The following is a 16,837-nucleotide window of genomic DNA, read 5'->3' on the forward strand; positions in this document are numbered from 1 at the left end:
CCTGATCCTATATTCCAGTCCTACTACACATCAGTAATCTCATCAACGTTAGTGTGTAAATGCCGTAGAATTGATCCTTTATCTGGAAAGTTAGGTCTCTTATTTCATTGGTCTGACAGGCAAAGGCTAACTATTAAAAATGCACATCAACACAATGCTTGTGAAGAAGAACAATAATATTTCTGAAAAATGCATGTCATTGGTGTCCCCATTAGTTTTTGTATCTAATTTCTGAGTACATAAACAAACATTCAGTATTTTAAGCCATTAACTATAGGCATTTTAGCAAATATTCACAGTCTTTACTAAAAGGAAAATATAATTATAAACATTGTTCTTTTCAGGATAGATGGCTTACCATCTATTTCAGCACTGAAGTTTAATGGAGCTTTGAATATGGCTGTTGGCACATCCACTGGGCAGGTAGGCATGCTGTTGAATTAACTTTCTTTGCTGTAGATCTTGAGAGATACAGTTCTTCTACCAAAGACCTGGATCTTTTCAGACATTCAGTATAGTTGTTTTGAAGCCAGTTTGTACTAGCGAAGGAGTAAAATATACACAAACAAACATTTTTGTTTGCATACAAGATAGTAATACTCAACCTTAAGGCACAGAGTAACTTCATCAAGAGGAATTAAAGAGCTACAAAATAACAATGTAGTGATGTCCTGATGGGATGGCGCAAAATCCCCCCCACGTGTACAACATCTCAGTGTAACTTTCGGTTGACTCAGTAGTGTGAGGAAGTTACTGTTTTTTGTGGTTCTGCAGCTTTTCAATTCAATATATCATATCCACTCTCCTCCTACCCCACCTCCTGGCTATTGTAGTGAAAGGGGTTATTTTTCATCTTTCTTCCAACTGCTCCCGGGTGAAGTTAGGGATTGGCCAACTCCAGTTCATTGATTCAGTATTACTTTGGCTGTCCATGTGTAGTGCAGTGTTACAATTTCTTCTGTCTTCAGTATTCTGTTTGACTGTAGAGCCCCAGGTTGAGTATTGTTTGTGTACATCTGCTTTCTGAGTACCTGTTCTGTATGTTTTGAGAGAGCCATTGACCTGAATGCTTGGGGTGCAAAGTCTAATGTTGCTGAACCAGAAGAATATTTAGTACTAGCATAGCTCTGCTCATGTGTAGAACTGGGTGCTTTACAAAGGTAAGTTAGCATTAGTCTCCACACTTTACATTTAGGAAATTGAGACACTGTCCAAGGCCCAATGACAGATCAGTGGGAGAGCCACGACTAGAATTTAAGTCGCCTGAATCCCAGGCCAGGGTTCTTACCTACTGGACCACATTACTTCCCATAAAGGGAATGTGAACACTAATGTTTTCAATGAAAGAGTGAAAATGAAATTCCCAGGTAGTAAGTTGATTAAAAATTGCTAAATCCCAAGGGGCTTCTAAGAACCTGAGTTACATATTTTACTTGAAGTTACCTTGCCTTATCACCATCTTGTGCCATAAAGGAAAAATAGCACTGGAATACACTAGGCAGATGACAGCACAGATAACACTTCATTTTCGGTATTTACTAGGAAGTATGATAAATGCTTACGTTCATATATAATTATCATAGTACTGAAGCATCCGTGTGGTATTGGTTTAAGACAGAGGTGGGCAAACTATGGCCTGCGGGCCACATCCAGCCCGCGGAACCATCTTGCCCAGCTCCGGGCCGGGGAAGCTAGCCCCAGACTCTCCTCTGCTGGCCACGCCGCCACGTGGGCAGTGCTCCAGGCGGCGGGGCTGTGCGCTCCTGCAGCGCAGAGCAGCAGTGTGTCTAGCTCTGGCCGGGCGGCGCGGCTGCCAGACATGCTGCTCTGAGCAGCATGATAAGGGGATGGGGGGTCCTGTGGGGCAGTCAGGGGACAGGGAGCAGTTGGATGGGGGGCAGGGAACAGGGGGGTTAGATGGGGGGGTCCCAGGGGGTGGTTATGGGCGGGGGTCCTGGGAGGGGGCAGTCAGGGGACAAGGAGTGGGGGGTGGTTTGAATGGGGGGGATTCTGAGGGGGGCAGTCAGGGGGTGGGAAGTGGGAGGGGGCAGATAGGGGGCGGGGCCAGGCTGTTTGGGGAGGCACAGCCTTCCCTACCCAGCCCTCCATACAGTTTCGCACCCCAGTGTGGCCCTTGGGCCAAAAAGTTTGCCCACCTCGGTATAAGAGATTAATTCAGAGTAAACCAGGCTTGTTTCATAAACAATAATCCATTCAGAACTTCAACTGCTTCTTAGTTATATTTTTACAGACTTGTCTAAATACAAAAGTTGTACCAGTTTAACCTAAAGGTGATGTTGTACAAATTTAGTTTAACCGGTACAACATTGAGAGTAGGCCAGGTCTAGATTGAACCCTCTTGATTAGATAGTACAGGGAATTCCTGTTGTCTTTATTTTTCCAGGTTTTGTTGTATGATCTCAGATCCAGTAATCCATTAATAGTCAAAGATCACCAATATGGCCTGCCTATTAAATCAATCCAGTTCCAGGATCCATTAGATTTAATAATATCTGCAGATTCACGAATCGTAAAAATGTGGAACAAGGACACAGTAAGTCTATTAAATTATTTTTCTTAATTTTGTTCGTGATTTGAACTTATGTCTTATGTCTGCATTTCAATATAGTGAGGTTTTTTTGTGTATCCTAATTTGCTTAGTATTGTTAGATTCTGTTTGACTTTACAAACGCAGCCTTGGGAAAATCTTCAGTAAGCTGTTGTGTATTCAGATGCACAGACTGTTTTCAACGATTATATATAGTTGCTTATAAGCCTTTTTTTAAAAAAGTAAAGGTCTAAAACATATGTAAAATTGGTGAGACGTAAAAAAAAAAACAAAACACAAAATGTTTTCCTTCCTCTGTCCTTTTGGCACAAAGTCTGTTTTGCCCAAATGCCCTTAATTCATTTCTAACCCCTGTGATCAACATTTTGTAATTCAAGGAGTCAGATGCTTATATTTATATAACTATGCCAGTACAAAGAAGGAGAAATTAAGCCTACACTCAAATTGCAATGTGCAATATGTTATATATTGCATTAACTGACTCATTTACAGTAGATCTTTTTAACCTTATAAGCTTAAAAGGCAGAGATACAGTTGAGCTTTCAGCCTGAATATCCATATGATGCAGGAGATGTCATGTTTGTTGGATGTTTGACAATCTCTTTGTCTTAATCTGTGCATTCATACTAATGTTTTGTATGGAATTTACTATGCGCAAATTAGCAGATCCATAATAGTGCTGTTGTAACTTAGTTTCATTTCAGGGTCTTGCATTATTTGCTGTTTTTCTCTTACCAGTGCTTGCATTACACTCCTCAATGACTCACTAGCTGTTCTGCTCCTGTACACCTCTTCTGACTTGATGATGGACTTTATCAAGAGACGTCACAGCCCATTCAGTAGTTTCCAAATGCTTTATAGCCTATTTCAGTCAGTCATCTAGGGTTGCATTATTATTTCTCCACCATAGGAAAACTACTTGCCTTTACAAACACTGAGAGGCCTTTTAGGTTCACCAGCTTTCTTACAGTTTTCTATGATCACACATGGGTTGGTTGGTAACAAGCCCCTTTGCAGTAACTGTATAGTTAGTTACAAGACTTGATAAATCCTTGACTAGTGTGTAAACACCAGTGCTAGCCTCTCTCCATTTTTCTTAATTTCATACATTTCTCTCAACGACAGTTAAGCACCATAAAGCTTAGTAGGTGGCTCCTGAGGTGGGAAAGAGAGAGTTTCTTACTGCAGGAGGCAGCGCTGGGTTTGGACTCTTTCCTAGAGTGGGTGCCAACTGGCCCCACCTCCACCAGATGTTGGTTCCTGAATATCTCTGGCTGAGTGCCAACTGTGCAGAGGGAGATTGGGGTGGAGAGTCTCTGGCTTTGATACCAGAGTAGCCCCGTGCTGAGACGTGCCTTCAGGTGGGGAGCGGGAGGCTTTTGTCTGCTGAGATGGGGGTGGGAGAATGCTCTTCTATTAATCATCAGGGAAAAGACCAGAGGTGGGTGGGGTAACAGCATTCGCCTGGGAGGTAGGTGCGACTGCTGCAGGGAAGGAAGAAGAGACGAGAAATGGGATCCAAGTTTGCTCTGCTTTTGTCCCTCATTTTAGAACACTGAGGACGTGTATGATCATGCTTTTAGTACCATGGCCCAAGTCTTAGAGGCTTCTTTCTTACTGGCTGTCTTATATGTTTGCTTATAAAAGCAAACATATAAGTTTGTCAGGCTTGACAAAGCCCTGGCTGGGATGATTTAACTGGGAATTGGTCCTGCTTCGAGCAGGGGGTTGGACTAGATGACCTTCTGGGGTCCCTTCCAACCCTGATATTCTATGATTCTATGAAAAGCACCTAACTGTGCTGTCTGGGTTTTCCCACTCTTAAAATAGTCTTGCTTCTGAGTCCCTCTAAATTTGCGCAATAATTCTGGATTCAGTGCAAAACAGGTTCTGACCATCGTGGTCATTAAAGCTCACTTGGCACGTTTCAGGTGAGGAAGAGTAGATGTGCCATTTCTTCAATGATAACAGAAAGGGAAAGAATAATAGGAATAACTATAAGCTGGCAAGGAAGGGTATGAACCAAATGGGTGCCAAATGGCTATTTCAGAGCTACAGCTGCTTTTCTCTGTCCAACTCAAAGGACCAGTCATCAGAAAATTATGCTGGGAAAGTTTTCTATGAACGAGTGACCCTGTACTCTGTGCAATCGGAGAGAGGTGCTTGCAGAGAAGGGACTGAATTCCTACATTTTCAAGCAAATCCTTTGCCTTTAGACATCCGCATCTTTGGTAGTAACCTAATGCTTGAAATATTTTTATATATTAGAATTTCAAGCGCTATGTTTCAGTGTGTTTTTTGCTGATGTTTCTATAATGAAAACGGAGACTGACATCAACTGCTTCCCTCATTCAGTGCCCTGCCACACACGGTAGTTTCATTGTCCCGGCACCATTCTAATTGGTAATCACATTCTTCCTAGCTAAATTCCCCCTGTAGATTCTACATACGGTTTTCTTCACGTTGTCTAAATTGATGTGTAGTGTTGCTATGCATTGTTAAACAAATCACATTCCACTCAAGAACAGGCTGTCTTTCAGTTACGGGTGAAGTGATCGGCATATATCACTCATGTATCTCAGTTCGTGGTTGAGGATTTGAGATCCTCAACTGAATGGCATTGTATAAATGCCAAGTGGTATTAAATGGCTATTTATGATATAAGATTATACCCAGAATATACTGTATACCTAGTTTTCACCTCAGTGTAATTAAGAAGCAGGTTTGGCACCCTTCTATGTCAATTTGTTAGAACAGGCAGACGCTCATTCCTTCTATGCTGTCAGTAAAGGGATCCATTTTAAAATATTTAAAAACAAAACTTTTTTTTTTAATTAAAAAACCCAACAATTTGGGTCACAAAATTATTTTAATGCCTATCTTGCCTATCAGTGGGATTATGTGTAGCAACATGAACTGAAAATGGCAAGGTTGTTCAACAACAGATCTTACCCTTTTCTTAATGTTGTGCAGCATTGTTTCCTGTTTATCTTTTTCTCCTGTTCTGTTACTTTGGATATTTTTTAAAATAGTGTCCTCTTGTCTTACTTCACTATAGTAGTTTGGCTGTAAACTGAGATGTCTTTTTTTTTTCTTTTTTTCTTGATATATCGAGTCAAATTCCTGAAGAGACACACAATCCTTAAACTGCGTACTTTTAATATCATTATTAAATGACTATTAACCTCTATTCCAGTCTTTCTAAGTTACTTACCACTGGATCCTTTTATTCAGACCTCTTTAATACAACGTTAATAAATTACAGGTAGTGTAAACTGCTATGCCATGCCTTGTGTTACACACAAGAATAGGGTGGGAGAACCAAAGCCCACACCCAACCTGTCATTTCAGCTCTCTAGTATAGATGGGTTACTTATTAAAATGAGACTACATAGAACTGGCACATTCAAACTTTGCCGAAACGAGGGCTACATTGGCAACTTGCCTTGAACCTGCGAGCCCCATCCAACTTAAATAAAATGGAGTAGATTGCTGACATCCCCATCTTCAATGCAGCAGTTCCAAAAGGGAGATTACAAGTCCCAGCATGCAGTGTTGTATTTTGAGTTGAGCAACCGGTAGGCCACGTATTCTTATTGAAGAGCTGGTCAGCCAGGGGCTACAATGTAGAATTCCTTGAGCTGCCTTTGCCATCATAGTGCAAAGCCGTGTTTGTACCATGCCTTGCCTGCTGTACTCTTCCACTATATTTTTAATTTCCATAAGGGCTACTTTTTAATCGGTTTGTTTTATTGAACTTTGTAATTGCATCATTTGAAATCTAATGTTTTCTTCCTACTATTTCAGGGGAAAATATTTACTTCCATGGAGCCAGAACATGATATCAATGATGTCTGTCTTTATCCTAATTCAGGTATTTAAAATACCCTAAATACCTATTACATTCAACAGGTAAAGCACCTCCTGCCTCAGGCTGTGATCTCCTTAGCTGTCATAGTGATGGAGAGTCAGGCTAGGTTGACTTTGGTTGGTAGACTTTTTATGGAGCTTCATGCGGTCTTATTTGTATCCTCCTTTCCTCTGAGTCGGTAATGAATCAGTGGACACTATGGTTATAGGCCACTGTACTGTCATTCGGAGGATCAGCTGCTTTTGGCCATTGAAAATCCCATGCCATTTTTCATAAGAGTAGCGGTTTTAGCTCTGTGTCCAGGCCAGGACCTAATCTGAGTCAGGAAAGTTTTCTTTTCAGAACTGGACAAGTTTTTTTTTTCATTAGTGTTTTGACAAAAAAAAAACAAAAACATGTAAAATGTTTGGGTTTTGTCATAATTTCCCATTTTAAAACCGACAATTTTGATTGTTTTGAAAAAGAATAATTTATTTTCCCATTCTGTCAATTCTCCATTCCCACAGATGTTTTTTCACTGTGTGTGGGAAGTTAGATGGGTGGGGGAATCTCAAAAAATTAAATGTTTGAATCTCAAATGAAAGGTTTTTTAGTTTTTTGTTGTTGTTGTTGTTGTTGAAAAACAAAACAAATTTTTGAAAATTTTGATCAGATTGGTTCTCTGGCAGCGGGCATATCCTTTGATTCGCTATTGTTTTGCGGGAGGGTAAGAGGACTGACTGTTTTCACAGTAAAATCTGCTTTGTCATTGGCGTGTTAAGTCATGACTATGACACTACTGTCTTACAGTTCAGTTTGGTCTTGCCTGTTATACGGCAAGCCAGCTCTGCTATAGTTAAGATTCAGGTGCACTTTATAATCTGCATGTCTACTTGGATTATCTTAAAATTTACTATGCTTCATAGAGGTGTAGGTGGTGTTAGTTGTCCTTGTTTGGGCTCAGAAGAGTAACGGGTTCCTGAGATACAGCCCCCTTGGAAAAAACAGCATTTTACAAAATCTGGTTCTTATAATATTTTTTGCATGCACACCTGGGACTCTACCTACATCTCTGATCATCCTCCAACTGATCTTAGTCTGTATTTATCTCACCTAGTGCATGGCACCCATTGCTTCTTTGGGGAAGCAATATTGACGAAGTTATTAAAGAAGAGTTTAGATCTCTAGAATGGCACATACCAAAACTATCAAGTCAACAAGACTGAAATACAGATGTGCAGCAAAAGTAGGACTAGAGGGTTTCCAGATACCTTGTTGACAGTATCTGGGTAGCTCAAGAGAAGATGCTGTGGTTATTGAACAGAGCTACACCCATGCACTGAGAGTTCAAACCCTAGCCTTATCAGGAATCTGAGAATGATCTGTAGGCATACTGCTACTGTCTGTTTCTGTCTCTATTAAGGGTTTTTTGACTTTTGGGAAATGTGCCCAGTAAATTTAGAAGGAGCTCTGTTTTCTGAATGATAATCAATTACACATGCGCTGCGTAAATATATTAGAGTAATTGCTGGATACTTGCTACTTTTCCACCTGGGGATTATTATAGCAGAGTGCTAGCATTGATTAACTGGAAGGAAGATGAAAGGCCTTTAGGATAATGTAATCATGTTTCCTGAACAATGAAACTGAGTGTCATTAAAGGAAACCAGGTCACAGGATCATTTGATCAAGGTGTACCTGATACACAGCCCTCTCATACAAGGTGCTTATAACATTGTTACATTCTCATAACTTTGTTGGTGCAGAGCTAGGGAATACAAGGGGTCAGAGCAGTAAGGTGGAATGTAGGAGGGTGTTGGAGTATTGCTGGAGGTGTGGGGGATGAGAGGGCAAAGAAGTTGGGGGAATAGGAGGAGAGAGGTCTAGGTGATGAGGGGGATAAATGGAAGGGCGGTAGGGACAAGGGATTGTGGGTGTCAGGCCAAGAGGAGGGAGTGGGGATTAGGGGTGGCAGGAAGTGGGTGGGGGATTAGAGGTTGGAGGCTTGTCAGCTTCACATTCTCCCCTTCTGTGTTCTGAGTCCCCACTGACTCCATGCTAGTACCTATACTGTTCCTGCAGCCTCTCCCCAGTTCCTCAGTCTGCAGCTCCCACCCTGACACCTGGCTCTCCACGGGAGGACTCTTGTGGAGGGAGAACCAGGCTGTCTTGGACAGCAGAGACGGACAATGAGAAGATAGCACAGAGGGAGTGAAGGGATTAACAAGCAGCCAGTGCATTCTGTGGCCAGAGTAATTGTTGACAGGAATCCAGAGGCAGTGCAAAGGGAGTGCTGGCCTGTGGTACATGGGGATGCTGAGAAATAATTTTTTTTATAAAAACAAGGAAATTAAATGTCCCCAACGTCCATTACCTCAGAATTAAGATTGCCTAGTGGAGCCTCGTACCTTTCTGGAACATGGAGGCTGGCTAAACTTCTGAAAACCAGGAAATAGAGTTACAGTAATGCAAACTTCTGAAAACTAGGAAGCAGAGTTAAGGTGCAATCCATTGCAGTCTTAACTCTGCCCTTGGAGTGATGCTCCAATGTGCCCATAATATGCCTACTAACAATCTGCCTTTGCAGTTAGTGTAGAACACTCGGGGAACAGGGCACATGATTACTGTAGCACAGAGTTTAATACCTTATGTTTGCTAAGGCAAAACTTGTATTCGGGTGAGGGGTACTAGCCAGGAGCTACCTATACCTGCCCTGCACTCAAACACAGCCTTCTCCACAGACACAACAAAAAACTTGCTAAAGTGTACAATCCCTTTGTCCTTATGCACAGGATTCCATCAAACACTGTACTTTCATTTACCCATCATTAAACCTACAGACCACTTTCACATCCCACCTCACTATGGCAAGAAGGGCCCCTATGCACCACTACTCACACAACTTCAGAACTAGTGCTGAAATGAGGCATACTGCGTCCCTCAGGCTACACATGCACCTCTTTCCTTTTATATCACACACAGGGGGTGCCTTGGAGAGAGGCTCAGATCACTCCTTCTGTATATCTCCTTACATCACAATCACAGTTTTGCCAAGCTACTCAGCTAATCCCTCCGCCACTCAATATAACTTCTCATAACACAATGAAGGCAGCTGGAACACATGCACATAATTCCCAGTGACTGTTGCCATCTCAGGGGTGGGGGTGCAGAGTTAAGGTTGAGTTGGCATGTACCTTATCTGTACTTCCTGGTTTTCAGCGGTTTATATTCGGCCATTCTCCACGGTTTTGGAGGGCATGAGGTACCACTGGCCACCCTTAACTCTTCGTTATCTAAGTTGTGTTAACTAAGTTTTTGGGTGTATAATATTGATTGAGACATAATCATATTTCCATTGAGTAGAAGTCTCTCTGCCCCATCTGCTTCTGTTCATTGCAAGTTTCTAAAGAACTTGTTTTTTTCAAACAGGCTCCAAATTAATACTTCCCATTGAAAAGAGAGTTCTTGCTTATTCCAGTCTGTGAAATCTCTTGCATATAAGAAGATTAGTCTGGTCTGTGGTTTGATAGGTGTGTCTCTGTTCTCATGAAAGATGGTCAAGGCTAACAAGCTGAGACAGCAGAAACATGCATAGGAGACTTCTTTGATCAAGACTTTCTTTTTGTGTTTCTCAAATTTCCCCTGTGGTATACACCCAGGTACTGTCCCTGAGACAGTTTCCTCCTCTAATTGTTGGTGGAAACTTCCCAAGATGCTTACCTTTACTGTCTTCTTTGAAGCATTAGGCATAATTGGTAAACTGCTTCTACCGTTCTGTCTTTGGGGTTTTCCCTGTTCACTGAATGAACGGTTTTTCCTTTTCTAGTGGTAGTGAAATGCTAATGCTCCAAGGCACTGTTAATCCATGAAATAACCATAAATCGTTCTGGTTTTGTTTAGGTTGCCCATAAACTTTTCTGCGCTTGGTTTTTAACCTTGCTACTGTGACTCTCTTGGTGTTCCAGAAATATTCAGCCCTTTTTCGGTCTTCTAGAGTCCAACTGCATTGTGTATTTTTAATAAAGGGATTGGCTGGAAGGGATTATCCCCACCCATATTAATTGTGTACCTCTATTTGGGTATAAATTGTATTTCTCCCCTCTGGCTACATGATGATTGATTGCATTATTCATAGTCTCAGTGGAATCTTTTAGAATGTTTTTAGGTCAGAAAGTTATCTAAATTGATTGTCCCGTGTCCCCCCCCCCCCCCCCCACACACACACACACATACTCCCCTTCATGCTTTTTCTTACTTGTATTATTTAAAGGTCATTTACGTAGGAAAGTCAAATGACATAAATGCAGAAATATATGCTGAATGCCCTTACCTACTAGTTTGGGGGGGAGGGGAAGGGAGGGGAGAAGTGTAGCATATCATTTGTCACATCAAATTTGTACAAAGCCTGTTGCCAGTTCCGGGTTTGCTTAGATTTAATAATACTTGACACTTGTACCTCACTTCTTGTCTTCAAAGCATTTCAGTTTGCACAATACCTCTATAAGAGTAGGTATTTCCCATTTTAAAGTTGCACAAATTGAGGTACAGCGATAAACTGGCTTGTTCAACAATACCATAAATACAATTGATATCTGTGTCACAAGATCCTGGCTCCCACTTCTGTACTCAGACCATACATCTGATTCCCAGAATGATGTATTCTGGGCCATCACCAATACTGTAAATGGCAGTTGCTTCACTGAGACGGTCTATAGATCCCCAAGTAACAGGAAACTAAAAATTGCTACCGATGAGGACCCTATCAATGCGAAGGAAATTTTTCGAAAATTTCACCCCAGAATTAACATTGTTTCATCTCCATTGGTGCTGACCACCAAGTTAAGCACAGTATTAATTAGACGCCCTCTGAGCAGAGTGAGAGGACTGTAGCAGCCCCTGGCAGCCCACACACAGTAGGGCTCATAACAGTGCTCACATCAGTGGAGATGAACCAGTATTAACAATAATGGGATTTTTTTTAAATAGGGCAATGAGGCAGGGATAAGCAACTTACTTGGGGCGCAGTTGACAGGCTCTATTCAAGTCCTAATCAGTTCTGTTTAGATATGCTGTAGTTAATGCTTTTTTTTTCCTCAAAGATCTTTCATGTTTACTCAGATTGCTATTCTAATAACTGTTCCTTTTTAGTCTTATTTTATTTTAATAAAATTTGCAATTACAGGGCTTTAGGAAAAAATAATTTAAGGGAAATGGAATTGATGTACAAATTTGCTTTGTACTGAATAGGACCTATTTTCTTAAAACACTTCTAAATAAAACAATAAAATAGATAAGCTAGTCTTTTATGGCCATTGGTTACACCATGTAATTCTCTCTCTCTTTAGGAATGCTGCTGACGGCCAATGAAGACCCTAAAATGAACATCTACTACATTCCAGTAAGTAATGCAAATAAGTTTGGCCCTGCTAGAAATATTTATGAAATATTGTTTTAAAACTGTCAGCACTTTAATGTAACACATTTTCTTGTCCAATTGTTCTATAGTAAATTTTGTGTGCAGACTGAATTAATTCTGGAAATCTATAAATAAGGCTTCTACGCATGTGTAATAATTTGTAAAATCTATTGCGTAATCTCATACTAAACTAGGTATTGGAAACAAAGTGTGGTGTATTTATATTACATCATTATTTTATTGAAAATCAATCCTGAATCTTGCCACACTCTTAACAATTCCTAAATTGACTAGTGGCAGTGGGGAAATTCAGTCAGAGCCCAAGAGAGAGAATCTATCAACTTGTTAAGATAGATCATTAAATATAAAATGTGGAACTTACCGTCAAGATATAAACTGTCTTTTGAAATAATTACCCTAGCATCATAGTTCAGCTATAAGCACTATATCCATGGCTGCTGCTCTGACAGCCATCTTAATTTTGGTGGCAGTTCTTAGCACCTGGTTACCCAATGTCCTATTTGAATTGGAGCTTTTGATTTCAGAAATTTACGTATATCCTCAATCTTGAGGTATATTTTAACCAGGCTTGTACCCAATCTCTAGTTGCTCACATACAGCTTCGCCTGCATTTTAGTCTAATGCATGCGTGTTTGGATTCTCTTTAAAGTGTATGCACACGTCTTTATCTCTACAGTGTTCAGGTGCTAATATACATGTGAACAATTTTACATGCAGAAAAGGAGGCCACCTCTGAAAATAGATAGGCCTTTCACCAATCATTATATTCATGTTGGCTCTATATCATGCATATAAACCAAAAATGTTGGTATATGTGACCACAGAGAGGGCCACCAAGCCTTTTCAACATTCTGGCAACGCTGCCCTTCCACAAATCTGACTTGCTCTACAGATTATCATTGTTCATTCAATAATTTGTTCCTTCTGAGTCCAGCATGTAGTTTGAAAGCTTTCTGTGGTAGCATATGAGTTATTGCAAAGTTCTCTCTTTAGGAAGATTGAAGTTGTGTTAAAAATGTTTCAATCTAGTGTCTTGTCAGTGTTTTCAGTTCAACTGAATAATTTGGTGACTGTACTTCTTGTCTCTAAAACAGCTTGAAAATTTCCTGAGTATGTTGCAGTATCTTTTTTTGTGCATGTTATGAATATCACATGTGCTTTACAAATGTAGTAACTTACCTATATTCTGTTGTGATGGTGCTGGGTTTTGGAGTGACAAATCCAATGTTGTTTCATAATGAAAACATTTGCATGTATGCCTTCTTTTTCATAGACAGGCATGCTATGTTACAAAATGCTATACTCAGACTTATTTTGGTTAATTTCCTTTTCAATGAGTACACACGTATAAATTGTAAAACAACTAAAAAGAATCCATTTTGTCCATCTCAAAAGTCTGAAATTTTAAAAATCCTCCTAGGACTGTTGAATTTACACAGTGTTTCTGAATGCAACATTTTGCATTATATTTTAGATTATATCTGAGAAATGTAAATCACACATAGCCAGACATTCCCTAGTGTAGAGCATTTGTACTTCTACTTGTGTAGAGCACAAATTATTCCAGTTACAGTCAGCATTAGCCTAGACTCAGAATATTCTCCTTTGCCCCATTTTCCTGTTAGCATATGTCTTAACTGTGTGTGAATCTATCCACTTTTGATTAGACCATGCCTTCTTTTGGAGTTTTCCCATCACAAATACAAAATATGGTCCTGGAGAGAGAGACTAGCGCTTAGACACCCAAATGATAAATGTTCTATAAATACTTGTAATAGATGAAGTACGGGTTTTGCAGGACTGTAGCATTAGAGGAAATTGAATTTTGGTGTGGAGATCGTTGTCCAACCATATAAGAAATTTAAATTGAGTTCTCTCTTTCACCTCAATGAGGCTGTTGAGTTTGAGGTCTACTGAGGATAATTTAAATACCAACATATGTTTTTAGTACAAAAATCTGATCCATTTAAAATGGAAAGTTCTGGTACACCATAAAATATGTTTAATTTAATATCGAAGTAAACAGCTGGACTAGAGGGGAAGAAAGCCTGGAAAGGCAGTGCCACATAATTCAGGGGGTCCATGATGCATATTGAATCTAACGTGTCACGTGCTGAATTTGCGGTGAACTATTTCTTGAAGTTAAAAATGTGAAAATGTTTTTACAGGCTTCATAGTTAGCAAATGGAAATATAAAAGACAGAGATCAGGTTAGTCCTAAAATATTTCATGGCATTTATCACCAGGATTAACTCTGTCTTCATGCTATAGCTTTACTTTTTGAGCAGTCTGGCTCAGAAACAGGCGGATTCACATATCCATGTTTCCTGTAGTTTGCATGTCAGTAGATGATTTAAAAACAAAAGTATTTTTTCATTTTTCTTTACACTTCTGGCGTCCTAAGTAATGTGATGGTTCCCTTGCAGAGAGACAAAAATTGCTTTAGCCCTGTGGCTACTCTGAGCAGATCTTAACCTCCAAGACCCAGCAGCTTGCTGTTCTAATTACTCCAGTTTTCCCCAGGCAAGTTTTTTGACGATTCTGGGATTGGTTTGAGCCAGGATTCAATTTTACCAACAAATAAGGGCTTAATTTATTTGTTTGTTTGCTGCAAGTTAGGCATGAATAGTGCTTCAGATACCCTGTCTTTTTGAGATGCAGACAAGAGCTGATTTATTATCCTTTAGTTTCACAACCAAATAAATGCCCTCAGAAAGGGCTTACTAATGTACAAGGCAATGTTCCTTCAGAACCTTTCGGGATAATTTAATGTGCCACACTCGAATAAAATCCATTCAACTGATCCTGTCTCTTAATTATTTAGCATGTGCATAGTCATCTAGCCAAGTGATGGCATCTTCAGTGGCGTGATCCCATTCTTCTACGCCACCGCTGAAGCTAGTGAGCAGGCATTCATCAACGATGTGTGTCATCGTCTGTATTGCGCCGCAGCTGCATAAAGGGCTGTCACAAAGGCCCCAGTGATACTGGTTGGCTGCACAGAGACCTTGCCCGGTCCAGAACCTGTTCAACAGGGACCATTGGCAATGGGGCAGCTCATAACCAGGCAGGGAGATTGTGGGGTCGGCGACGAGGGACTGGTTGGGGATTATAACAGATATCCATTCCTCTCGCCAGAGTGTTTCTGCCCTAACATCCTGGCGTGGCGAATGAGACCATAATGGGTGACGTGACCACATACGTGCAGCTGGTGGTTTAAAAAGGTCATTTTGCAGCAGCAGGCTTGAGCTGGCATGTACTTTCTCCAGGCTCCGGGAGGTGCTTAATTCAGGCAGCTCCCAGAAGTTGCCAGCATGTCTGGCTGCTAGGTGGAGGGGTCAGAGGGCTCTGCGTGCTGTCTGTGCCTGCAGGAGCCACCTCTGCAGCTTTCATTGGCTATGGTTCCTGGCCAATGGGAGCTGTGGAGCCGGTGCTCTTAGTGCAGGCAGCACACAAAGCCCCCTTGCCACCCCTGCACCTAGGAGCCAGACATGCCACTGCTTCCGGGAGCCGCACGGAGCCAGGGCAGGCAGGGAGCCTGCCTCAGCCCTGCTGTACCGCTGACCGGACTTTTAGCGGCCCGGTCAGCAGTGCCGACCGGAGCCACTAGGGTCCCTTTTTGACCAGGTCGAAAACCAGATACCTGGCAACCCTAGATAACATTTAGTCATGTCCCAAAGGGAGCACAGAGGCAGGATGCCTTCAGGAGCTCCCTGGTACACCAGAACATAGATGCTGCTATGCTCATATATGCAGCAGGGATAGTAATGGATGTGTCTGCTCTCTACCCCATCGTCACCCCTTTTGGGGTGCAGCATGTACCCCCAGAATAGTTGTAAGGGAGTAGTGCCTATATGCCCCAGGGCCCAGAGACTGCAGTACTGTCAAGGCCTTGTGCAGACCTTTAAATGGTTCCTTACTCCCTCCCTGCACTGCATAAAGGCCAAGTGGAATTTGGCCCTTGATGAGACGTTTTAATTTTATTTGGCTTATATGTCAAAGGGCCTGGCGTAGAAATTCTATTCTTGTTTTATTCTGTTGGCCTTAATGAGGGCAAGTGCCTCTGAACTGTATTGGGCAGTTTGGCAGAGGCTTAATAGTTACCTACAGCTTATGCAAACATTCGGAACCTGCATCCCATGAGCCGGTTTCCTGATACGTAGTTTGATGTGTGCCTCAGGAAGCTTGAAATCAAAGGTATGTGTGCTTTGGGATATTTGAAGGCTATTGATGTTAAAAGTGTGCACTGAGACTGCTGCTAGGGAGATGAGGAGGAAAAATCTGTTGGGGCAGTGAGGTCCAATGGACTGAGATCTGAAATTGGAACCAGGAACTCTTTCGCTCTAATTGCAGCTGTCCGATAAATAGATTCATAGGTTTTAAGGCCCAAAAGGACCACTGTGATCCTCTAGTCTGTCCTACGTTTACATAATGCCTTCTGTTAAGGATTTCAGAACCCCTAATATAAGGGTTTGAGAGTCTTAAATTATCACTGAGTGAGAAAAACACTGTTATTGACATTTAAAAATGAGATGGGGAAATTGAGTCTCTGAAAGGTCATATGATGAGTATATAGGGACAAACAGGGTTAGAATGCAGGGCTGAAGCCTTGGTTGCATGCCTAGTCCTCTAGCCTCATTGGCAAATTACTTATTAGTGTCTGTTTTCCCCCATACAAATTATGGATATAAGATTGCTGACATGTAAATCCTCAGGGCATTTCTGTGAGGCAGATGTTTTACCACTGAAAATGGGAAGCTCTATATCAGGGGTCTCAAACTCAAATGATCACAAGGGCCACATGAGAACTAGTGCATTGGCCCAAGGGCTGCGTCACTGACACCCCACCCTTGCTGCCTCTGGCCCCGCCCCCACTCTGCCTCTTCCCACCCCTTCCCTGCCCTCATTCCAACCCCTTCCCCGAAGTCCCCAACCCAACCCTGCCCCCGGGGGGTGCAGGAGGGGTACGGGGTGTGGCAGG

General features: G+C 41.5%; 1 protein-coding gene across 1 annotated transcript in view; it reads left to right on the top strand.

Moving 5' to 3' along the window:
- The window catches only part of NOL10 (nucleolar protein 10), a 93,245-nt gene that overhangs the window by 22,081 nt on the left and 54,327 nt on the right, over nt 1-16,837 (top strand). Inside the window, exons 10-13 of the mRNA XM_074947658.1 lie at nt 345-423; nt 2,405-2,554; nt 6,377-6,443; nt 11,765-11,817. Of these exons, the coding sequence (XP_074803759.1) occupies nt 345-423; nt 2,405-2,554; nt 6,377-6,443; nt 11,765-11,817 (349 nt within the window). The remainder of the gene's footprint in view (nt 1-344; nt 424-2,404; nt 2,555-6,376; nt 6,444-11,764; nt 11,818-16,837) is intronic.

The sequence above is a fragment of the Natator depressus genome, chromosome 3 (genome assembly GCF_965152275.1).
Source record: "Natator depressus isolate rNatDep1 chromosome 3, rNatDep2.hap1, whole genome shotgun sequence".
In the NCBI taxonomy this organism is placed as follows: domain Eukaryota; kingdom Metazoa; phylum Chordata; order Testudines; family Cheloniidae; genus Natator; species Natator depressus.